Source organism: Anguilla rostrata, chromosome 1 (assembly GCF_018555375.3).
Source record: "Anguilla rostrata isolate EN2019 chromosome 1, ASM1855537v3, whole genome shotgun sequence".
In the NCBI taxonomy this organism is placed as follows: Eukaryota; Metazoa; Chordata; class Actinopteri; order Anguilliformes; family Anguillidae; genus Anguilla; species Anguilla rostrata.
This window is the reverse complement of record NC_057933.1, coordinates 7,458,079-7,483,329: the sequence shown is the minus strand read 5'-3', so window position 1 is coordinate 7,483,329 and position 25,251 is coordinate 7,458,079. Positions and strand designations below refer to the sequence as shown.

Genomic DNA, 25,251 nt, shown 5'->3' with positions numbered 1-25,251 from the left:
ACGCGGGGTTGTGTTTCCCCGGTCCGCCGCTCAGCCGCTTATCGCGGTGGAGTGGCGGTTGGGCCGCCGTTTAGGGTTCGCTCCCGGTCCCCCGCGGCTTTCATTTTCACCCCCGCCCCCCCCCCACAAAACAACCCCCCCCCTCCCCGGTACTGCCAACAATCTTTCTGCCTCCGTGGTAACTCAAGGGAGTTGTGCTGCTGTCTGTCTGCGATTGGGCACACTTTTCACCCTTCCCTCGAACTGATGCCGACGAGTCCGGTTAAGCCTGTGCGGCACTCCGTAATTTTTGGAAAATGCAGTGGGGGTGTCTCTCACCGTGTGAATCTTGGGCCCCCTGTACCTGCCAAAAGACAGAGAGACAGAGAGTGAGAGTGAGAGTGAGAGAGAGAGAGAGAGACAAAGAGAGAGATATTGAGAGAGAGAGAGAGAGAGAGAGAGAGAAAGAGTGAGAGAGAGAGAGAGAGAGAGACAAAGAGAGACAAAGAGTAAGAGAGAAACAGAGAACTTTGGATAAATGCTCAAACCAAAAACAGCCAACGAAGGATAGCGCTGTCCTAAGTGTAGCCGTTCTCCCACTATACTTTAGGGGGTAGTATGTGTGTGGAGGCAGAGCTATGGAGCAGACCAGAGGACGAGGCGCTACAGGGGGCTGTACCCCCATGCGTTGACGTTTGGGGGCTCCTGTAGCCGCTGATTTACTCTGCCGTTCGGGGTGTCCGGGGACCTGGCGAGGGGACCGGCTCTTCCGAAAGGCAGGGCCTGTGGAGGCTGCTCTCATTTGTAAAATATTCTGGCCAATTAGCTGTCGGAGAGCTCTGGATCTGGGCTGTTTCGATACAGTAATACCCCTGTACCAAGAGCAGCCCAATTACCCAAATTATCCCCAGATGCCTCCTCGGTCCTCCCGCATGTTTACAAAGCCCCTCTCCGCCAGCCCGGGCCATGTGCTCCGGATTGGCCAATCGCAGAGCTACGCCTCATCTAGGAAGCCGAAATGTAGACCTGCTACCATTTAAATGATCAGAGCTTTCATTCCCGACTTTGCAGTCAAATCCACAACCCCCCCCCCCCTTTCTCTGTCGCTCCCTTTTTGTCGTACTTGAGCTCACTTGGTGGGCCTTTCAGTAAGTTAAACCTTTTTTTTTGCCAGTCTGTTTCGGGTACTGTGCATGTGTCTTCGTCCATCCTAAAGGATGGATTAATCTCTCTGGAACGGTCATTCTGCTTAAAGAAGTCTGACTTCAAACATTACATCACAGGCATTTAGCAGACGCTCTTATCCAGAGCGACTTACACAGCCAATGGAGTAGTGCAGTAGTGAATATTCATTTTTGGTAGCTGCAGACATTATAAGTTGCTATTATATTGCATGGTGTTTGTGACTGTTTAGGAAGTGAGCATGCATTTGTCCAATATGCCCTGAGCTGCTGATGCGTTCACTTATCGTCTTATCGGCCTTATAGTTCAGAGAATTATGCAAATTGTCTCGCTTATAAGCCCAGTGTATTTAGGTGCATGCTTGGTGTGAATTTTTTTGGGGGTGTGCAAGTATTAAAATTTTTTATCACACAGATGGTCTTTGTTTATACATGAAGAGATACAAAGCCTAATTTACCAAACCAGATTAGTCAAATGGGTTTAATCTTTAACTGGCTATTTTTCGTTTTGCATAATGTCAAATAACCCATAAATTTGCCATTTTACATTTCATGATTGCACTGAAGTTGAAATTGGCATTATAATGTCAGGCCTCCAGATCATATTTATTATTAGTTTCCCTCTTTAGGCTTGCCAAAGGAGAGGCTTGTGACCATCTAGAATATCAACAAATTCCATTTTTTTTAAATGCATGCTTTTGCACTTTTTTTTTACCGCTATATTTTCTCTGTCCTCTGCCTTCAGGACCCCACCCTGGAGTTCCTGCGCAAGTTTGCGATCGGCCTGACGTCGGGGACCATCTCCTCGTGCGTGAACATCCCCTTCGACGTGGCCAAGAGCCGAATTCAGGGCCCTCAGCCTGTCCCGGGGGAGATCAAATACCGCACCTGTTTCCAGACCATGGGCATGGTGTACCGGGAGGAGGGGTGAGGAACCGGGGGCGCTGCCCGCCCCCACGCCCCCCCCCCACGCACGGGCCCAGGACAGCCCCTCACATTCAAACACAGACAGGGAGAGGTAGCAGCGCATATTATACACGTGTGTTCTATGTGCCAACACTAACCTCATCTAACCCCGCATCCAAACCAGACTGGGGCTGTGCCACCCAAAAAATACTGCGGGAGAAAGAAAGAGAAGTACGTGCACAGAATGCACACGATGCTTTCATTACACACTTATTTGCACGCACACACACGCACACACACATATGCACACGCACGCACGCACGCACACATGCACACACACACGCACACGACACACAACACCACACACACACACACACACACACACACACACACACACACACGCATATGCACACGCACACACACACACACATGCACACACACGCATATGTTTCGGTCCTCGCTCATCAGTGTCCTCAGTGTTGTCATGGCGCGCGGGCCGTCCTTCTCCGCTGCGTATCATTAAGGAGCGGCCCTGCCGGGCTCCGTAGGCACCTGCACCCTCTTCGCCTGTCTGGGGGACTGGGGAACAGGGCAGCTTTGCTCTGTCTGGGGGACTGGGGAACAGGGCAGCTGCGCTCTGTCTGGAGAACAGGGCTGCCCCGTGCTCTGTTTGGGGGACTGGGGAACAGGGCAGCCACTGCTCTGTCTGGGGCACTGGGGAACAGGGCAGCTGCACTCTGTCTGGGGGACTGGGGAACAGGGCAGCCCCACGCTCTGTCTGGGGGACTGGGGAACAGGGCAGCTGTGCTCTGTCTGGGGGACTGGGGAACAGGGCAGCCCCACGCTCTGTCTGGGGGACTGGGGAACAGGGCAGCTTTGCTCTGTCTGGGGGACTGGGGAACAGGGCAGCTGTGCTCTGTCTGGGGGACTGGGGAACAGGGCAGCCCCATGCTCTGTCTGTGGGACTGGGGAACAGCGTAGCCGCCCCGCTCTGTCGGACGTCTGGACCGAATTACAGACACAGCCCCCAAGAGGCGCTGCGCGGTGATCTGATAACACTGAACACAAGCATCTGAGATGTAATTGAATATTTGGTGACATGTTGAATTTATTTGATGCGAGACTCGGAGAGGCTGGAGTCTGCAGGAAGGCATCGGGCCCGGCTGATTGGTTCTACAGCAGACCGGCTTCCTCCCGCGTGATTAATACTGACCTAATGCCGACTCACTCCATTTATTGCAGACTTTGTTCGAACCCACGACATGAGTTCGTTTGTCGTGTGTGGTTTTTTTTTTTTTTTGGTTTTCTCTTGCTCTCTCTCTCTCTCTCTCTCTCTCTCTCTCTCCCTCCCTCCCTCCCTCCCTCTCTCTCTTCCTCCCTCAGAGTGTTGAGATTGAGGATTTGTCTGGGGTGAGCGGGGGGTTCCACCGGCAGGTCAGTCCGGTTCCGCAGACAGTGCCAGTCTGGGCGTCCCGACTCGTGTCCCCCCCCCCTCCTAATCTGGTTCGCTGCATGCGGCGGCCGTTTAATATGACCCCGCGCTTTTTCGCTCGACTTGCTGTGGTCCCCCCCCCCCCCCTTACAGGCCGATCGATCGGCTCGTTTGAATTAAACTAACTCTAACGGGGACGTACGTCATGCGTCGATAATCGCTTTAAACCTTTTTTGGCGGCGGGGGGTTGGGGGGGGGGTCTTGTCGTACGGGACGCGACGTGAGAGGCGTTTCGAGCCGTCCCGGTGAGGAGATGGATTTCCGCCACTTGACCTCAAACCGTCCGGCGCGCCCGCGGAGTCATTACCGCCACGGCCCAGCTTCTCATATTTGATGTGCCACATGGGAAGGCTTAGGGAAATTCTATTTTATGGTTATAGGAGCCTTGATTTGCTCCCTTCCCTTCGCAGGGGGAGGGGGGGATGGTGGGGGGGTGGGGGGAGCATGCATCATTAAGGGCCCGGGGGCACGGGGGGCTACTTTAGGGCGGCACCGGGCCCTTTTCGCGGGGCGCGGGGGACCCTTCCTCCGCTCGGCCGGCCCGGCATGGGCTGTGTTAATTAGTGGTCCCCGTGGGAGCCATCGTTAAGCGGGTCCTAACGAGCTGCGCGGTGCTCCACGGGTCAGTCTAATCAGAGAGAGGGGTGAGGAGGAAGTGGGTCGAGCCTTATTAACACCGTCGAGGGTAGGGGTGGGGGGGGTGGCGGGTGGTGGTGGAGAGAGGGGCGAGTGCGACCCCTGAAACGAGATCAGCTTGAACGTATTAGAGCAGGCACGGGACATGGGCAGCCCTTCGGCTCTCAAACCTGTCCCGTCGTCAGAGAGGGGGGGAGAGAGGGAAGGCCCGGGATCAATGCTCAACCCGAAAACAGCCAACGAACATGCACTAACAACCGTACGTCCCACAACAACTGTGTTAACAGGGAGCAGGCGAGAGAGTGAATTTGGGTCCTCTTGGGGTGAGATTTGGATTGAGCTGCAGATAGTGTACATATGGGTCAGGCACCTCCTTACTGATGCTCTGCTTTTTTTTCTAGGTATTTGGCCTTGTACAAAGGACTTGTTCCCAAGATAATGAGACTTGGACCAGGTAATGAATTCTCTGTCTTCTCAAAGCTGGGTGTTGAAGGGGCATGACTGCACTGAGATCCCTGCTGTGGTTCATGCAGGACTATGTTATCACAGGTAGCGTTTTAGCCGCAAGCAGCAGTTACAGTGTCGTCCCTCTTATGCGTGTAGGTGGAGCGGTGATGCTCCTGGTCTACGAGTACGTCTCTGGATGGCTGCAGAAGAACTGGTGAGAAGTGACCAACCCACCCCAACCCACCCACCCCCCGGACACCTCTCAGGACTCCACCAAACCCCCCCCACCCTCGAACCCAACCAGCCAGCCAGCCTTCCGCTTGGGATCCACGAGGCACGTGCATCTCTTGACCTGAGCGACCGCCGCTGGTCCCCGTTTCACTGACACAACCCCACCGCACACCCACCCCACTGGAGACCTCCCCCATCTACAGGGATCTCTGCAGAACCACGCTCACCCACCCAGCAGTGCGCCCCCTGCTGGACGCCGCTCTCTGGAGGAATCCTCAGGGACACCACACCCCTGAGTCGCACACCCCACCTTGGTCCTGACATTCTCAACCTGATTCTTTGCTCATTTTTACAATTGCAATTTAAGAGGGAAACTTTTTTTTATTATTGTTCCGATTCCGATCCTATGAACAGAACTGAACTGACTAACTAAGAGGGTGAAAAAAAATAAGATCCAGCTGCTCTTCTGATGCCATTCTAAGACTTTTTCCATATCGGTGCACGGTGCTAGGATGTTGCATCGTGACCACAGCAGACATATATCGGTGATTATGCATGACCATCAGGCGTATACTGCACATTGTGTACGCGGTGTCGTGGTTGCTCGGCTACCTCCGCTGTCTTACCTTTTATGTCTATGACAGGTTCAAAATGATGTTTACCTCAGGGACCCTGCAGCAGCGTGATCCAAACTTCCAGCGCGTAAAAGCTCGTCATGAGCTCGTCTTCATTGAGTTAGCCGGATAACCGCGCTGAGTAAAACCCGGAGCGGCTCTTTTTACTTCAGTCCAAGTTCCAGGTTTGGAACGGTGCTGGGCTTTTATCTACACTACTTTTATATCATGGCCGCCTTTTCCCATAATGCAGCATTTAAAAAAAAAAAATATTTTGCCGTGGAGGTTGTTTTGTGCAAGGCCTCTGTGTTCTGCAGTGCAAGTCTCCTTAGTCACCTGACCTGGGTCTTGAGTCCTGAGGCCTTCTGGTCAAGTCATACAACCCCCACGACAAAGTGCCTTTTTCTGTACGCCCGTCTCGTTGAGACAAAACTAAAAGCGGACAAACCTGGTAATAAATGAGTAAATGAAGGACGGTTTTTGAGTGCTTTGGTTTTGTTGCCCTCAGGTCATAGATGGGGTTTAGGTGGAGAGGCGGGACACGGGAGACGCAAGCGCTCCAACGGAAGCGTGTCCTGGGGCCGGTGTATGGAAGCAGGATTACGGAGTTCGCTGGATAACTGCACTGAGCAAAGCCCAGAAGCGTTCCAAATCTGTAACTTGGATGAAGTTAGAAGGGCTGTTCCGAGTTTTACTCATCATACTTATCCAGCTAACTAGGTAATCCTGCTTCGTGATATGGGCCCCTGCAGTAAGGTCTTTACTCCCTACCCTCTCTCCCCGGTGGTCTCTACAACTAATATGTCTGCCATCGCCCTGGCTACAGCGAATATTGGCAAAGGCTTTGATTCAAAACATTTTCTTTGCCATGTCTGTGTTTAGTAGTTTCCTAACTCATTTATTTTCCTCTTTTCCCTGCCATTTTTAAGGGCGCATATGTCTTGTTCATTCATGAATATTTATTCCTGACGATATGGCTGCATTCGTGTGAGGCCTCTCCTTTCCAAACATCTCCACGTTCATCTCCCTCCATTGTCTGATTGTGGGCTAACGCTAAGCAATCAGCCTTCGGTAGAAATTACACCGTTCCCATATGTTACTCATTGCAATCATTCACCGAGTTGGATGTAGATTTAAGTGACTCTCATTCGTAGCTTTCAGTTTGGGACGGGAGGAAGCAACCAAAGACGTTGCTGGGTATAACAGACTCACTAAGTAACGGTTCCAAACTTCCTGTACCACAGAATAGCATAAATTAGAGTTCTCAAAAAAAAGTAGTGGCAACCCTTTAATAGATTTTGCTTAGTTATTGCTTCCTGCTTATTGTGAATGTACGTATATATATATCCTTTTTGTTTATTCAATTTCCGGTATAAAAAGTGCTTTAATGATGAAACTAAAAAGTATGAAAACACCCATAAATGACAGCTGATATGCTAAAATATGCACTTGAACCACACGTGAGTTCCTTGATTACCAATCTACAATTGTCGATTACTGGGCCAAATCAAGGGCGGGGGTGGGGGGGGTGGGAGTTTTTGTTCCAAACATTATGGAGCTCACTGAATTTAGTGGAGAATTACAGAAAAGCCTCAACTACTACATACATCAAATCTGTTAGTACTGGTCCACTCTTTCTTCTGTGCACCCTACTACCAACTTCAAGACTCCATCTTCTCAGAACATGTCAAGCTGTGTCTCCAACATACATTACAAAGTGTCAGTGACTTACCTTAGAACCTTGCCTTCAAAGTGACTCTAAATACCAACATGTGCCTAAAACACCTTCAGCTGCGCGATTTTTGTGCATCTAAAGAAAGGCATTTATTAAATTGGATATAAGATAATTCAACTGCATAAGGAAGTCGAAAGTTAAAGGAAAATAAGTGAAAAGGCAGGAGTGTCCAAAACTGGAGTTCAAACGATTATTGCAAAATGCAGAGAAAGTGGGACTCCTAGCAACCGTTCAAGGACTGGTAACCCACTGAAACTATCACCATCACAAAGACCATTCTTAAAGATTTTATATTTGAGAGAAGGGAAAAAATCAAGCTCCACTCTTGCTTCAGATCTGAAGAAGTCCACAGGTGTTTTTGTCAGTGCTTCCACTGTGAGAAGATGACTCAATGCTAAGAGTCTGAAAGGATGTGTAGTTGTCAAAAAGCCACTACTTAGAAAAGGAAATGAACAGAAGTAAAGAATATTTTGTACTAGTACACCCAAAACTGGACTGCTGAGATGTGAAGTAAGGTTTTATTGACCAATAAGTCTAAATTTGAGATCCTCGGAAGTAACAGAAGGCAGTGTGCACGCCACTGAAGCAATGAAAGACTCGGAATCATGTGTACAAACATCAGTCAAGAATGGAGGAGGATCAGTGCAAGTTTTGGGGTTGTATAACAGCATCTAGAGTTGGTGATTTGGTTTTGAGCGAAGGTATCAGGAATGCTGATAAATGCAAACAAAAGACATATCATGCACTGCCCTCTGGACGATGTTTGATTGGGAACAAATTTATTCTACAGCAGGATCATGGCCCCAAGGACACTGCTAAGACGATCAAGCTGCTGGTAATCTCAGTACAATATATATATATATATATATATATATAATAAGTGAGAGACCAGTGTCTGACCAGCTTTTCAGTGTGTCAGAAATGGAACATATATATATATATATATATATATATGTAATTACAATGTTCCTTATAGTGAGTTGTAAACACCCTGTGTCGGCCAAACCGCTAAAAATCTTCCGTACTTCTCCCAGCAAATATTGCCATGAAGTCATGCTGTCTCAGTGTTATGGTTCCCCAACTAACAACAAGAAATTACCGAATATGGTCTACTATGGAAAGTTGGCTTACGAAAGAGGGGAAGCAGCGTGGACACAGCATAACCCAAAATCTGTCCAGTATAATAAATACACGTCGTCTTCAAGCTTTCTGGCTGGTGAACATGCGTAGAATTGCGTCTGTTTGCAGTACCTGAGGTGTTTCCATCCAACTGCTTTCTGAAGTAAGTACTGTGCCTTGGCCATCTTGTACATAACTGCTCCAGAAATCGGATTAACGTGGTCCTATGTGTGTATATATATATACATACGGTTGGCAAGCATCTTAATTTAGTTTCACTTTGCAGTACACTATGCTTTGTACGGCAGGAAGACTTTAAAAACTGTTAAGCACCACATGCAAGCAGTTGACATTGTAATGACAACATCACCACGCACTTATATCTACCAGTATTATTAAATATGTCCTCCTTTTTCTCAGCAGTTTCCTGAAATTAAACATGTTCAGTTTTCCATTGTATCAGTTTTAATGACAACCCAGTTATTGAGCCAACTACCAATATCTAATTTTCAATTAAAGAGAAATCAAAACATTTAAACGATAAAAATGATATTGTTACACACGTCCACATAACTTTCATATGGACTGTTACTGAAATGACTGAAAAACACTACCCGACCAAAACTAAAAATGAATGAAAAGACTAGATTGTGTTGAGCTCACATAATCTACGTTTGTCCTCCATTTACTGTATGTCTATACGTTTTGCTCAGTGTAGATGTGAGTACTGCAGGTCGGGGAGGTTTAATAGACCTGGATTTGTGACCGTCTGGTCACCAAATCAACTCCAGAGGTGAACTCGACCGCTGGTAACCTTCGTACAGCATTTAAAACAATGCAAGATGCGGTAATGCAAGGACCGCACGCTCTTGTGAGGTAGAAAGTCCGTTACGAAACGGACACGCTTTACAGCCTCCGATTATGTTTTGAGTTATCCCCGCCCGCCTATGGAACACGCATTTTATCTGCTCTCGTTTCCTGTGCCTCTCTCGGTTTCATGCCCAGCGTATTAATATCGTGTTTTATGCCCGTAGAACTGGCTCTGGTACGCTTGTCTTTGGAGGCAAATGTTGAAACCTTTAGAGAGACCGTAAACAACTTTACTTTTTTTTTTTTTTTTTTTTTTGTGTGGACCTGTTGATGTTTGGTCCATGTCAACTTAGCCCATGCTGCCTAGTTAACATGGACCCAAGCCAGATGCATTTGCTAAAAATATACATCGCCTTGCACTTGCTGGCACAGGTTGTTTGGAGAACTTTCCTTTGTACCTTTTTCCTCCCCCCCACTGCTCACGAGTACCGTTCCCTGAATGTGGATCTGCCATCGAGGTGGAGGTAGCCAAGAATGGGCTATCACTCTTCTCTCTCCCCGAGTCAGAGAGCATAGCTGAGCACATGTTAAAATAACACGCAGAGGGGAAAAAATGCAAATGTGTGTGCGAGGAAGGGAGGCCACCTGACACCCTCTCACCTGTGACCGTGCGGAAGGTGCCCCCCCCCCCAACACACACCCTGTAGATTCATGTAGGCCCATGTCTGAGCACTTGTTGCAACCTCTATGTTGACAAGTCTTGAGTCCTGGAAAAAGGGTTACTCATTATTTATTGCACACACACCTCCCCCCCCCTCTCTCTTTCACTCGCTCTCTCTCTTACTCCCTCCCTCTCTCTCTCCATTTTTCATTGTTCACAGCAGCAGCAGCAGCTTGTGGCTTTCCGTTTAACTGTGTTGAGTCAGATTTCCAGTTAACAGAACTCCATACAGATGTTATCATAGTGTATTTTGCTCTTCCTTTACAAAAAGTCAAATTGGAAATAACAAAAACAAAAACAAAAACAAAGCCAGCAACTCACTTTACCTGATATGCCTTACACAGTGAAATTCTAATGACAGGGGCCTGTGGATTGATGCACTGTAAATAATTCTACACTTTCTTGGTGTGGGTACAGCGGATACCTCATCTCTTCTCCTCAGACATACCTGCTCCTCTGGGAGACCTGGGAGATCACTGTTATGTCCCTGCTGTGGTATACTTTCAACCCTAATCCCACCCAGTCCGGGGCTCTCGAAAGGGGTCAAGTGTTCTTATCTGATGATAATCCCGCAGTATTAGGCTACCCGTATACTGCTCCCGTTTCCTCCCTTCCTCTCACTCCAGTGACCTGGAACCGCAGTGGCTTCTGGAATCCCCGCCTATTCTGTAATCCCACGTCTCTCATCCTCCGCCTCGCTACCGGGCCATACTTTTATGCTTACATATGATTTTTTAACATTGCACAATTTCAGGGTAATAGGCATTTTCATTTCTTCGGCGCTTTATTTTCTAGTAAAGCACATTTATTTTCGTCTAGTAAAGCACATCTCCCGTGACAATGGTTTCAGGAAAGATACAGTTCAAAAGTGAAGGCATCGACAAGAAAATAACAATTTGGAATTTAGATTTGAAATGCAAAACATAATTATTGGCAACGGACTCGGGGAGCTTTTTGCTGCTCGTGGTGTTTGTGTTGGTAGGCTACAGAGCGAGCCTTTCACGGTCTCTCTTCATTTCTGGTTTTTCTGATTGGATCAGACCCGGTCGTGAGGTTTTCTCACCTGCGTAAAGCTACCTCAGGTCCAACACACCAGGGCGGTATCTGGCTTCAGTCTTTTAATTCCACCAAGCAAGCACGAAACGGTCATTCCACAAGCGGCTGTTAAATGTTACCATAGTACAACCAGACATTTTCCTGATTGGCTGAACTGTTAACATGGACAACGAACCATGAGACATGCGCGAGGGATGAATAGCCTCTTGAAATATATATCCCAGTTTTAACGATTACGAATTTTTTTTTCGCTTTTCAACAGAATTTTGATAAATTGAGATTTAGTAAAAGATTACATTTTGAGGAACTTAATCAGAGTCCGGCAGAGACAAGCCGCATGTTGTTTAAAGATCCCTAATCTGGTTTCATAAGATGCGCAATGATCTCAGGCATGTCACACGTCTGAAAATGATACGGTCTTGTTCGGATTTATAGGGAAGCAGACCCTTCCTGCCCGGCTGGCGGTGCTGCAGTAGGACCCAGCGCTGTGTGGAGCCTTCCGTTTCCCAGCTTTCATGTTCGCTGTTTCTCGAGGAGAGCCGTGAACGCAGCAGCCCGCGTCAGACTGAGGGTTTCGGGTTCTCACAGTGGGGAATCTAGAGTGCGAAATGGGTGGCGATTTATTTCAGACTAAGTTGACCGTTCTAGGTGTAGGCCTACTCTGAAAAAAAAAACAAAAAACAAATCTAGTTTACAGAACTGCTTTTGTAATTTTATTTTTGGTGTTGTTCATTTGTAGCTAATAGCTTTAGAGTACTAAATAAGACAAGTTATTTCTGATTCCAATTATGTAAAATAACAGGGATAGCCAACTCTAGCTGGGCATCGATAGGCAGATGCAAGGTGAGACCTGCATATCTGAGCTGCTAATCAGTTACTGAGCGAGCGCTGTCATCTGTGAGCAACGGTCCGTGACCGCGAGGCAAGCTGCAAGTGTTTTCCAAGTCAAATGAGCCTGGGGGACTGTGCGCGGTGACGCGCGGATTTGACTCCGCGGCGGCGGCGGCGAGGCTTCCCTTCTGTGAGTGTGACACCGAGAAGAAGCGTCTTAGTGTGTTTTCACTTTTCTCCGCTGTTTTTTTTTTTTTTTTTTTTTTTTTTTTCAAAATAGCCTACATATTGCTGAGTACTTGGGTGCACTCCGTGTGGCGTATTTTTGTATTCCAGTTTCGTACGTGTGGTCAATGGTTCCAACTTTGTGCTCAGCGAGATTCGCGAGATTCACGAGATTTGTTTGACCTGGCACACTGACCTTGAACTCTGAACAAATGCAGTCTCGTATTGGGCCTAACGAATTCTTCGTCATCGTCTCTTACCTCCCCATGTGTATTGCCCTTTTCATAAACATTTATATGTGAATATGCATTCGAAAAAAATATATTGAAGATAAATTCATTGTTAGTGGACTTAAGCCATTTCTTAACTGAATCGCACAGGTCTGGGGGAATCCAGAGGTCGACGTTAGTTATTTTTGTGGACTAACCTTCAGTTTGAGGGTAGCTACATTTCAGTGTTTACATGTGCAATGTGTTGAAAAACATTAAAATAGTACGCCCAATTCAACTTTTGTTAGATAACACCGTTAATTGTGGCGACAGCTAATTAAGTGCAGCGTTTTACTTAACATACTGTAGCCAGTGTCATGCAACGTAAAACATTTACATTTATTTTCCATTAAGACTCTGTAAAAATAACGCATTTAATTGTGTTTACATTGATTATTAGCCACAGACGATTATATAAAATATACCCTAATTTAAATAAGTCGTGCGGCTGTAATGGTAGGGCTATCAAATGGATAGCCTACACCTGATTTTATCTTGTAGCGCTCTATGAAACTGACTAGCATAAACTGACTAGTTTAGTTTTTCGGCCCAGATCGTAATTCAATGAATGACACAAGGTGATTGTTTTTGACCGAGTAATTAGTAGACAAATAGGCCTAGATCCTTTGATATAATATATCTCTAAAAATCGCTCGTTTTTCACTTGGGTAATACACAGCAATGCATAGTTTTCTCATGGGTTTAATCACCTGCTTAAAGGAGAAAAAAGGCAGACCACGTGGTGTACATATGAAACTTGGATTCAGCCACACGCTATCAGGTTTTCCTTAAGTAAATGGAAAGATAGACTATGGCGGCCCACTTTGGAGTTTGACCCAAGAAATGTTTTTTATACACCTTGCACGACACAATAATAATAATAATAATAATAATAATAATAACAGCGGATAAGGGAGGTTTACTAGATTTACTGATTGTAGTGTAAGGTAATAAGGTCTCGTCAGTGAGATGCAAGCTCGGATGGTGAAATCCGGGCAAAATGTAGGCCTACACATTACGGAGAACGTCATCCCGGGGCAATGGCTATTAGAAGAAGCCGACAAAGAAAGACTAAAACATAAACGCCAACACTCTGGGGCATTTTAAGAAAATAAATATGGTTTTTGTATTTACAAACAACAAGTGGACAAATGCGTTCCAATTAACAATATTTATAATTACTGCTGCTATTTACACATAGAGAATTATTATTAATCTTGCTATCATAAGCATTTTTTAATTGTTATTGAAATCTCAATTTGAATGTAACGACTCAAATGTAAGAGCACTTGAGTACACATTCGGTTGTAAGAAACCTATCTATTTGGATATAGGCTAGTTAGTCTCACGTCCATTTGAAATCGTCGCTTTTTTTTCTTTTTTTAAAGTGGTGTTGTTACGTTCAACATAAAGAAAGGGGGCAACAACAGGTGCTAGCTTTGAAAATTTCTAACCAGTCATCTACAAAGAGCTGTCTGTCCGTCAAATGTTGCCAAAAAGATACATTCACTTTCATAATGCAATGTTTGGAAATGTGCAGCTTTACTGTTAAATACATCGATTAAACGCCAAATAAAAATGCTGGTGGTTACGTGTGCATAATTCCCATGATGAAGAAGATGGTTATAATTGCACTTTGTTGAACACACCATACAGTCCAATAAATAAAAATGAGGGTAACTTCTCTCAGAAGTTTTGGCATACATTTAAAGATTTAAAAAATGTCCAAAAAAAAAAAAACTTTCTATTTTCAAAAACAAAACCAACAAACAAAATTCAAAATATCAAAAACATCAACAATTTCCTGCATCACGTAAATGCAAGCTTACCTGACCATCATGTTTTAAATGACTCTTTATTTTTTTGTCTAAATTTTTTGCAAGACTCCTTAAAAAAAAAAAAAAAACTTGTAGAGAAGTGCACACAATTAAAACAGAGAGGCTTGCGTTTTTCCATTAACTGATTTTTCACCAGTGGGCATGTCACATGGGTTGAATGCGTCACCAGTGATCTTAGTCCCAGTGTACACCAGGTCCGGGCCTGTGGGATCACTGCTGAAAAGGCACAATGGTGTCCACCGCGGAGAGGCATTTCCCACTTTAACAGGCTCTGTCATCCGAGACATTTTTTGGGGAGGGTGCTTAGGACACATCTTCTTACTACGTAATAGAAGAAAAGGTAAGAACAGAAAAAAACGGGAGCATTATTTTTTGTTTAAAGTCCATATAAATAGAGTAGAGACGATGGTGTACAGGATCACTCTGGGTGAGCGTTTGGTGAGAATCCCCCCCCCCCCCCTTTGTCTTTGGTTTAATCCGCCGTTGCCTGGCCCTGTGTGCGCAGGGAAGAGCCCATCAGAGGACAGAGGCGGTGACGGGGTGGATGGCCTCGCGGGACCCCGCCATGCCCTTGAAGACCAGCGGGCCGGTGATGTCACAGCTGTGGGGAGAGAGGGCACTGCCACTGCCCGGCTGCCATGTGGGGGCGGTCACATAGCCCGACGTGGTGGCGCTGTACCCCATGTAGGGCGACACTTGGGTGGGTGGGTGGTAGGGAGGGATGCTGGGAGCCGTGACATAGCTGTTCACTGTGGGCAATCCATTCGGCGTCTATGGAGAGAGATGGAGAGAGGGGGACAGAGGGGAACAGAGGGGAGAGGGAGCGAGAGAGGAGGAAAGGGAGAGAGAGAGGGTGAGAGAGAGGGTGATAGAGAGAGATGGAGAAAAGGAGAGAGGAGAACAGCAAGAGAGGGAGAGGGAGAGAGAGATGAAGAAAGGGAAAGAGGAGTAGAGGGAGACAGGGAGAGAAGGGAAAAGAGAGGAGGAGAGAGAGGGAGAGAGGGGGAGAGAGAGAGGGACAGAGGAAAAGAGGGAGACGACAGGAGATTGAAAAAGGCAAAAAAGCAATAGAGAGAGGCAAAGGAGAAAAAGAGGGTAGGAGATGTGAGTGACCTTCTGGCAGAATATCAATAGCTACACAATTTCAAGAATTCACCTAATTGCCACAGCATAACAAGGAAAAGGAGCAAATATTGTGTGGGTGGTCCGAGATTACTGAGCGCAGTGTTTTCTGAAGGAACCCTTTTTAGATCCTGTACTGTGGACTCACCTACGTTAGTCTTTACATTGGCTCGTTGCGCCTGACACAGGTACACACAGAATAGAGGCTACTGTCTAAAAGCATTTCATTCGGCAGTTCTCAGGTCATTTGGTATGATCTAAAATGGAATGCACCTTCTCAAAATTTATTTTCATGTAAAAAAAGAAATTTTAAAATTTTAACATAAAAAAAACAATTTCATTTTTTTATACTCCCAGTATTTTTAAATATAAATTCTGCACGAATGTTATACTTAACGATTCAAACCCAACATTAAAGACTCAGTTCATGCAATTCATATTTGGAATCATATTTGCTCTTTTTCGAGAAACGGAAAAGCAATGCCTCATACATAACTGCCAACCTAGGCTCTTCTTACGCTAGACATATAATTTACCTTAGTCGAGAAATAGATTCAACCACTGATGTACAGCTATATTTCATCAAATAAAATATAACCTACATCTGATTTATTTATTTATGTTCTCTTCGTACATAACACTCGGTTTAATCTATCGTTTTTGTGAGGGAAAAAACGGGGAAACACGGTTAATTTTCAAACCGAGACTCCTCCAAGATTAACATATTTAGCGTCTTGTTAGCACAAAAAAAATATTTTGAAAGACCTTAAAGAACAACTACAACAACAACAACAACAGAAGTTTTACTGAAGGGTGTTTCACTGAACGACTGTCTATGTATTACCCGTATCGGTTAAATAATTTCAGTAATAGACTTGCTTGGCCTCATGGTCCTTCTTGTGTGGAGAGACTTACGAGGAATATGACCATTTCTCTCCGCTTGGACCTGCTCCACAGCTCAGGAGCTTTCGCCTATTTACATTTTCTTTTCTGTCATTCTGCTTTCATAAAACCGTCGAAGGCCAGCGAGTACCGAGATTTAGAGTATAGGCCTATATTCTGAAAACAGCGAAGAACTGCGTAGACTGCTGTGTTATGAAGTGGCACCACGAGTTTTTTTCATTTTATTTTTTATTGTTTTTATTTTTAATTTTTGTATTTGCATTGATCTGAGTTGCGACAAAATATCTGTTGCAACATAAAGCCTAAGCATAGGGTGAGCAGTGCCCTGTCAGGCGCAGCAGTATTGTCCGTGTTTGTGTACACGGCCTTATAAATGAGCCCTTGGTGCACTTAGATCGCTCTTATTTCGACACAATGTGACCTTTCGCTCGTTGCAGTCTACTTTTAGAATTATGTTTAAAATCTAGTAATTGTAGGCAATATTTATTTTAATGATTGTATTATATCCTGTTTCTATATTACCAATCTTCGTGGATTTTTAGTTTTTCAACCTGAGAAATTTCGGCCGAATTTTTATAGCGTAGGCCTGTAGGTGTTGTATCTTAATTAGTCCAACTGTATCATCCATATTCGTGAGAGTAGTGATGTCCGGTAGATGAAGACGTTGGAAGCGTGTGTATGTGTTATGCCACACAGACAGGCTTGACTGTTATGTTCACTGAATTTGTAATTTACCTTAAACTGTACCTGCTGAATGTAAGCAGGCATTATTTTTACACGGAGCTTGCAATGATGTGCAGACTTAACGAAATAAAATGTATTATTCAGTATTATAAAAAAGTTTTCTATAGGCCTATATTTAAACTACAAAATGAAACAAAAACGCATTAGCCTATGTGTTCGTTGAATGTGTGATGCAAGCGAAATAACACCAGCAGATGGCCAATTGTGTTTTGTCAACATAAGCGACGAACGGTTAATCTACTGCTGCAAATAGTTTGTTCCTTTCCCCAGGAAAATAGTTTTGTGCAGGGCTACAGCATACCAAAGGCAAATTACACCGCACATCCGATCCGCTGGCCTTGTTTATATTTTTGTAAGTAGTTACCCTCAAATCAGGGCTTAATGACCTCTGTTCCTCTGGGAAAGAGCGTCCGATATGTCCCGTTTATTGACTGAAAAATGTGTAAGTTATTTCATAACGTTTCGTTAATGCGCTGTTACTGAAGTCACGGGAGACAATGTTAAAGTAGCCTAATGCAAAGCACATTTCTCACAATACACTATGAAGTCACTAATATTTTAGCGGTAGGTTCTCCAGTATTGAGATAGTGGTAGGCCACAAAAATAATGCAATTTATTTGACATTTTTATTTAACCTTTTGGCTATTCAAACGGTCAGTAGTTCTGGTCCTGATAAATAAAATAAACAGACGTCAATAATTTATTTTTATTTAGCGAAAGTGGGTATTTGTTAATACAGAATACGTGTGTTGGGCGTTGCTGTCTGCAAACCAATATTGCATACTGCACGGGGATAAAATGGTATTGTCAACTGTCAGAGTTTAAAGTGGGTCCAACGGGTGCCAGGTGTATCTCCGTTACAGTTATTTTTATAGTGAACATTTTGCTAACTTGGACGCATTTGAACTTACATTTTATATTATGGTATTTACTTTTTTCAGGAATGAAACACCAGCAGGTGACTTGACGATTTTTTTCCAGAAGCACAGTTGGGCCGCAAAATTCGCGCCATAAGCCGACATTAATAATAGTTTCCGCTGCCCACCTGCTAGTGTTCATCAGATTCTAGTTTACCCCCGGGGGCGTCACAATAATGCGACCATTCCGCCAAAACCGGTAAGTGTCTAAATCGTAATATGTTGCTTTTGCTAATGGGCCGTGGATCATTATTGGACTGCTCGGTTTAAAAGAACAGAGAAGGGGCTATTTGCTGTTTAACTATGATTTATTCGCTCAATTCATGGGGAGGAATACTAACTTGTAGCCGCCCTTCAACAGATTTTGAATACTCTGTTTATTCGTCATATCCAGACTGGCAGTACATTCACATTCATCAGGTCAGGATGAGAGCTACTTTCCTATTTACATGTATATCATTCACTGTATTGGAAGTGTACCGTTGCGCGATTTGAATTTGTGTTTCACTGCTATCTATACCTAAACGTGAGCTAGCTTGTATTCCCGGGAATGTAGTAACAAAACAAAATACAAATTAAACAGGCTCTCCGCAAAACAAGTAACGTGGACCGATGGAAGGAAGCTGATTAACAGCCCGATTTAATTGGGAATTGGGAATGGGAATAATAAATCATGGACGCGTATTATGTCCCAGAGGACAAATAAGCTAGGAGTAGGTCTATAGTACGGAAAAGCATTGCGCGCGTGCGTGCATAAGAGAGAGAGAGAGAAATAGAGAGAGCGAGGGAGATGGAACACACTGTGAAATTGTGAGTAAGCAGCACTAGGAAAGCGTTTGTAAGTTAGAGAGAGAGAGAGAGAGATATCCTATTGTAAATTTTCAATTGGAAATTGTCCTACCACCTGGAAAATGCAGGCCGCGATTAGATTTCGTTTAGAAATGTTACTTGATTCATGTATTTTTTTTTCTGATCGCAAAACATAGGTCTATTGATTTTCAAAGAAAAGTTTATACTTCGAAAAATATATTGTACGTTTGTGAGTGGTAAAAACAAACTTAGAATACCATTTAGGGACAATATAATTGATTAATCTTAAACTAAGCCGTTGCATGAGTATGTAGAACAAAACACCCCCAATATAAAAATAAAAATGCCTACATTAATCAAATACTAATAATTATTAGTATTATGATGATGATGATGATAATATCAATAGCCTAATAATAATTATCGGAACAGCCAGTCCTACTAAAAATGTAGCTACACAAACGACAAATTGTATTATTGAACGGATCTTTTTCCAGGACTGGCTGTAAACAAAAAGTGAGAACGGCGTTGGAATTCAGCGCGTGAATAATGCACATTAAGACCAGTCCAAACACAGCTTGAGTCATGTTCACAACTCAGTGGCGCATTAAATGTGAAATACTGAACATGTTTATATATATATATATATATATATATATATATATATATATATATATATATAATCATATAATATAATATAATATAATTCCTAAATATAACATATTATAGGCTTAGATAATAAATGTATTTTTTTTCATCATTAGTTTTAAAGCTTTGATGACTTAAACATGTTCAAGTAACTTGTAATCTTTATAAACAATACCTTTCTCAAGGTCATCATTACCAACGCGCACGTGTTCCATTGAAAATCGCAACTGGGAACGTGCGACTATTTATTGTTTATGTGTGTACTTCCCTTAGAAGTACTGCCTGAGACGTACGGAAGAACAGGCAAATCTGTACAGCATCATGCACTGATCGTGCTTTTGCCAATGCACACACACACACGTGCGCGCACACGAAAGCGCCTTTCTTTCGGGGGACATCTTGGACATCTCAATGATTAATGCTTAATTTTACAGCTGACATATTGCTGTTCCAGTTCTTTTAGGTCAAAAATCAATAATAGAACATGATTTAGGGGGAAAGGAAAATAAGATTTATTTTGGCTCTTCCATTACAAGAGCAGTTTATAAGCAAGGTACTGTTGCATTCGTTTTTACATGAATGCATTTTTTAGACGCGCCATAATGCTTTAATGAAGCAGTCGCTTACATTTCCAGTAGCCAGTAATACGTTGTTAAACCATATTGCCTCTCTTTCGTCCCCGTCTCTGTTTATTCCCCCCTCAGACAGAATTCAATATAAATAAATACATAATCAATATATAACAGTCCTATATAAGCAAATAAAATTTAGTAACTATCCTCAGCTTTTGTCCATCAAGTCAAGTAAATCCATAGACTTGATGGTAAAGGATATTAAAAAATTAAATTAGATTATGCCTTCTGCAGCTGTGATTATATTCTGTGTGCTTTCGTTATGTTAACATTACAACGCAAATAGCGGTGCTTGTCACAGATTCATTACGAAAACTACAAGTATGAAGTCCTAATTGAAGTACGGCATTGCGCGCAGCTATGGGCAGTGTCTGTGTTCTTTGAAAGTCTTCCTAGATTGTTTTCTTGCTGTTTTCATATAGTAGAAGAGTAATTGTATGGAGGGTCCATAGGCTATAGGCCCAAATGAAGGCGTGTCGCATTGGAATTGCCACAAAACTAGCATAGGCTATGACATGTTTAGTGACGCAAGGCACCCCAGCCCCCCCCCCCCCCCCCAAAAAAAAAACCACTATAATGTAATATAGATTATTATGTATGAGCAGAAATAATTCAGCAAGAAACCATGACACTCTTGAACATTTTGCAAGTATATGAGTTGAGACTTATTCAAACTGGCGCATAAACACCCACCACACACACACGCACATTTCATTCTCCCGTGCTCAGAAAGTGATGTTAAGAGGTATACCGAGGGTGGATTTTATCAAGCTGAGAAGCGGTGAAAGCTATTTCATTGTGCAATAGTTTTAATAACACTATAGCTTTTGGGTCGCTACTGTGACCTTCGATGACAAGAATATAAAGTACTTATATTAAGTATTTAAATATAAATTATAATTATTTGTAAATGCAATGGGTGTTGTCTTTTACCTGTGTGTATTTTGCCTCTGGTTCTAAGTGCGGTTTATCCACGCCATTGATTAGTGCAGAGCTTGCCGGAGGAAAGTTAGTCCTGCTTATAGCGCTCCATTCTTCTAGTTTGGCGCTGGGAAATGACGAACTGTCACTAACTGGGGGGTGAAACAGAGACAGAGGAGAGCGAAATCAGAGAGAATAAATCAGCGCCGACAAATAAGCAGACCTCACATCAGCGATCCGTGTTCCCTGGCTTTGTCATTCCGTGTAGGGGCCTACATCCAAGCAGTCTTATAAGGTTCCATGTGACGATGTTTTAAGGACATGTTTTTTTCTAGTAGCCTGTATGCAAATATATCCTGATCATTTGTCAATGCAACCTTTAAAAATAAATAAATAAATAAATAAAAAGATTATTTAATTAAAGAAAAATAAAATAGGCCCTATTTTTAAACTTGGCAGCGACGGCCTACCTACCGTTTTTAAATCACCTTAACATTTGGAGCCTTATGACGCTTCTTGTTTTCCCGGTCAAATAGAAAATATTACTTGTCTGAATATAGGCACCCTGTAGTTATTTTATGTGGCTTACATATAGCCTAGTCGGCGATGAATGCAAACGTGCTCAAAGAAATGCCTTACTTTAGTGCGGAGTGGACCCAGCAGAAACATAAACCGACTGTCTTCTCGTTTGGGACAAATTAGATTTACTTAAATCGTTTCCCTTTTGTGCGTAATGAATATTATATTATACACGGTTCCCAGAGTTTTAAATTGGGGAATGTAGGCCCACCAATGTTGTAACACGAGACGTGCATTTGATCAGGTTTTCTTCCCCATCCAGGTTTCAATTTGTATGCTTTTAAAGCAAGCGAACGATCAAAGGTGTCTTAGTCCACCTTTTTTAAGCAAAACCATGCACTTTGATTCTTAAAATATCACAACAGTGAAATTTGAATTGGTCCTCTCTGTATCAATCTTTAGGCCTATATGTACAAGACAGAGATGTACATGCTGTAGAGCTAAACATTAAACAAAAAAAAACAAAAAAAAACTTTAAGGTAGGCAGTTTATGGGGAATCTTGTTTTTGTCAGTTAAGGTCGTGTTTTTTTGTTTTTTATTCTTTAAAGGACATTCGCTGAAGAGGCCTAAAGGCAAATAGGCTATGCTTCATAGAAACAGCAAACGAAACTGGGTCTGTAGACGTAAATTACTTTGCAGCAATCATTTTAAGTGAGTTTAACATTTAAACAATCAGTTGGTCTCTCCAATAGTCGACGTGCCTTATAATTTAAAACCGCCACCTACGTGAAGGTCAAGTGTTAAAATAGCGAGGGACACGCGAGTGATGATTTTTGGTTTATCGTCTTATTTTAGTTTAAAAAGTTGTACGTTTATATCAGAACCTACCTTCGACAAAAGAAACGTCGTATCACTATATTGCATGAGTAAATTATTGGTAAATCTGCAGATAAGCGCATTTGGAGGTTGGAGAAGTTAATATTGTGCTCAAAGCCTCACAGCATTGAGTGTACATTATACTTTGTTTCGGCTTTCAAAACCTGCCACAAACATCTGCTAATAATTTCGAAAAGCATAAATTGTTTAGAAAGGCAACATTTGAGAACACATTCCTTCTCGTGATTTCTTGTTGGGTACGACTATCTGCATTGCTTTTAAATAGAGGCAAAAAAAACCCGTTGTTTAGATTGTCTCGGTTAAATTGGAACATGGCTTGGCCGGAGCCTCCCAGGTTTTTTGGAGAGGGGCATGTTTCTGCACGGCTGCGTGAATGGTAGGCCTATATCCCACCACACGCACAAGACTGTCGCGAGAGCCTCGGCTTTTCCACAAATTCGCTCCGAGGTTTTGGCAGTTTCAGAAAAAAGCTAGCGTTCAAAAAGATAACATAACGTGACAAACACTTTGTCTTACTGGGAAATTCTGGGAAATCGTTTTACAGGTTTTATAATTAGTAGGCTACATGGCAGTCGTTACAATGTCCACTTTTGCGATATGGTGTGACAGACATTTTATGACCTGTCAAGTGTGCAGCAGGCTGTGATGGCTGCTACGAGTTTTAGGGCTGAGACTCTTGTTATAGTCTACGACAACAAGTCGACGTTGGTAAGAAAGGCTTTGTAGGCCTAACGAGTAACACAGTTGCTGGGGGTGGCGTGTGTTCCGGTCAGAAAGTGGGTAAAAATGTTCCTTGTCGGATGTGCGCGCATTTTTTTTAAAGTGGGGGGTAAGTAAAATGCCTGCCTGTAAGAAATGGCACTTTTGAACACCTCATTTTGATTTTAAGTTCATCTCCTCTCTGCTGTTCCTTCCCTTCGCTATACCCCGCTAATATTCTACATCCGCTCCTTAATTATAACTGCAAGCCCTAGACCATCTGTTTTAATGCAGCCGTTTGAACTACAGTTATGTTACTTCGGCGCCCAGCTTTGAAATAACACGCAACATATAAAACCAATTGTTTTTTACATGTTGTTCAATAGGCTATAGATATTTTAGCCACACTGTTTCGAGTCTCGAATGATCACACTGGTAAGCAAATGTTGACTACGTAGCTAATAATTCAGTGAATTTATTAGCTAGAACCGTTGTTTGTGCTGCTGCATTTAAAATGACTAGGCGACGTTATATGATTACTACATGCTTATTACACCAACAACTCTAAGTCTAGCAGGCTATTCGAAATAGTATTATCTGAATTAAAAGCATTCGCGGACAGTGCAGAATTAAGCATGGCTTCAGTTTAGAACTCAGATCGGACCCGCTGTAAGCCTTGATGTCTTGCTGTGGCAAAATACAAATCCTGTGCTGATAGTATCATTGCATGCCCTTTTCACAGTCGACCAGGTGGAGAATTGCTTACTTTGTTGTTCTGTTATAGATCGAATGCCCAGAATGTCGGTGACTGAGTGCGAGGACGGCCATATCCTGTGCATTGCCATGTGTCCAGGAAGGGTGGGCATGCCAGGGCCAGTAGGTACTTTTGCCCCGGCAGCCGAGATGGGAGTCGGGTACGAGTAGATGTGGTTGTACGGAAGCGTAGGCTGCGGTTGCGGGTGAGGCGTCTGTTTGCTCGACTCGTACTGGCTCTGTTGCGACAGATTCCCGATCTTGTTGCGAAGGATCCGGCTGATAGAGCTTACTGAAGGAAGGTTGAACTTATCGCACACCCCGTCCGCGAGGAGCCTGTCCCGAATTTCCCATGCGAAAATACCAGGGTCCCTTTGCTTGTAAGTCCTTATGTGTTTGACCACCGTCGGGGTAGTGACCCGCGGCTTGCTGCCTCCAATGGCCCCCGGGAGTATAGAACCAGTCTCGTTGTACCGGGCCAAAATCTTGCTGACACAGCCGTGTGATACCCGGAGTTGTCTGCTGATGTCGCACGGTCTTATGCCCAGCTGGGCGAGTTCTACAATCCTGAGCCGGATGGCGTTGGGAAGCGGTCTGCCGTTCACAAATACACCGCCTAGCTGGTTCACCTCCCCAAAGGCAGGCTCTAGTGTGGAGAGATGCACACAGAACAAGCAGTTGATAACACCAGGAGAAAAATAACTTTAGGTTACGTTTATAACAATTAGTATACCTATTATAGTTGTTAATAGGACACAGATGTTTATGCTGCAGCCTTTGTGTCTGTGGTGTTTCCAAATTGTATAAGGCAGTGTAGGATTATTATTGCATGTTAATAGATGAGTTAGATATACTTTAATATGTGAAACCATAATAAAGCCTGTATATATATATATATATATATATATATATATATATATATATATATGTGTGTGTGTGTGTGTGTGTGTGTTCGTGTATATCAAGTTAATGTTTTAATAGCCTACACTAAATCGCACGTAAAGCAAACCACGTTTCACGATTGAAAAGCTAAATAAACATTTAATGCTCATAATATGTAGTTAAACAATTTTCTAACTTTTATACATATATGGAAATATTTCACAATCGTAGCTTTACGTTTCAAACGAAAACTTTCCTCCAGTTAAGACGCTGCAATACAACACGAACTGTCAATGCATACAGCTGTTCGCTATAACTTGGAAATTGACGTTAAAGTTATTCGTGCACTTTAAACTAAGCCAAAAAACATTTGTCACGAACACTTTTGGATGCGCATCTAGGTTGAGGCAATGTAATTTGCGCACGCCGAACGCCTGCGTTGACCACTGATGATAGCAAAAGCATTTCACTTTTACTTACCCATTGTGTTAAATCCGCCAATTACTATGGAGATCGACAAATTCCGTCTTATATTGGGTTCTGAGTCCACCTCTGTTTGCCTCCAAACTCCGACAGCAGAATGGAGAAATTCACTCTTCCAGTGTCTCCGGCACTAATGATTGTAGCAAGAGAGGGAAATCGGGTTCTGTTTCCTGATGTCAAGGGGGACAAGCTTACATTTCAATCCAATACAACCATGGGCCGGACTTCCA

The 25,251-nt window shown here is 43.6% G+C and overlaps 2 protein-coding genes across 3 annotated transcripts in view; one reads left to right on the top strand and one right to left on the bottom strand.

Moving 5' to 3' along the window:
• Positions 1 to 5,957, top strand: part of slc25a21 (solute carrier family 25 member 21) — a 112,933-nt gene extending 106,976 nt beyond the window's left edge. For both annotated transcript variants that reach the window (XM_064309665.1, XM_064309742.1), the window contains exons 9-11: positions 1,906 to 2,087; positions 4,596 to 4,648; positions 4,798 to 5,957. In XM_064309665.1, coding sequence (XP_064165735.1) covers positions 1,906 to 2,087; positions 4,596 to 4,648; positions 4,798 to 4,859 — 297 coding nt within the window. In that variant the 3' untranslated portion in view covers positions 4,860 to 5,957. The remainder of the gene's footprint in view (positions 1 to 1,905; positions 2,088 to 4,595; positions 4,649 to 4,797) is intronic.
• A 6,981-nt stretch (positions 5,958 to 12,938) lies between these two features.
• pax9 (paired box 9) lies at positions 12,939 to 25,196 on the bottom strand. Its single transcript, XM_064308994.1, has 4 exons — positions 25,019 to 25,196; positions 23,670 to 24,302; positions 20,800 to 20,939; positions 12,939 to 14,861 (listed from the first exon to the last, which is right to left on the bottom strand). Exons 1-4 carry the CDS (start codon positions 25,020 to 25,022, stop codon positions 14,607 to 14,609), a joined length of 1,032 nt encoding a protein of 343 aa, XP_064165064.1. The 5' UTR covers positions 25,023 to 25,196; the 3' UTR covers positions 12,939 to 14,606.
• Positions 25,197 to 25,251: the final 55 nt, after the last annotated feature.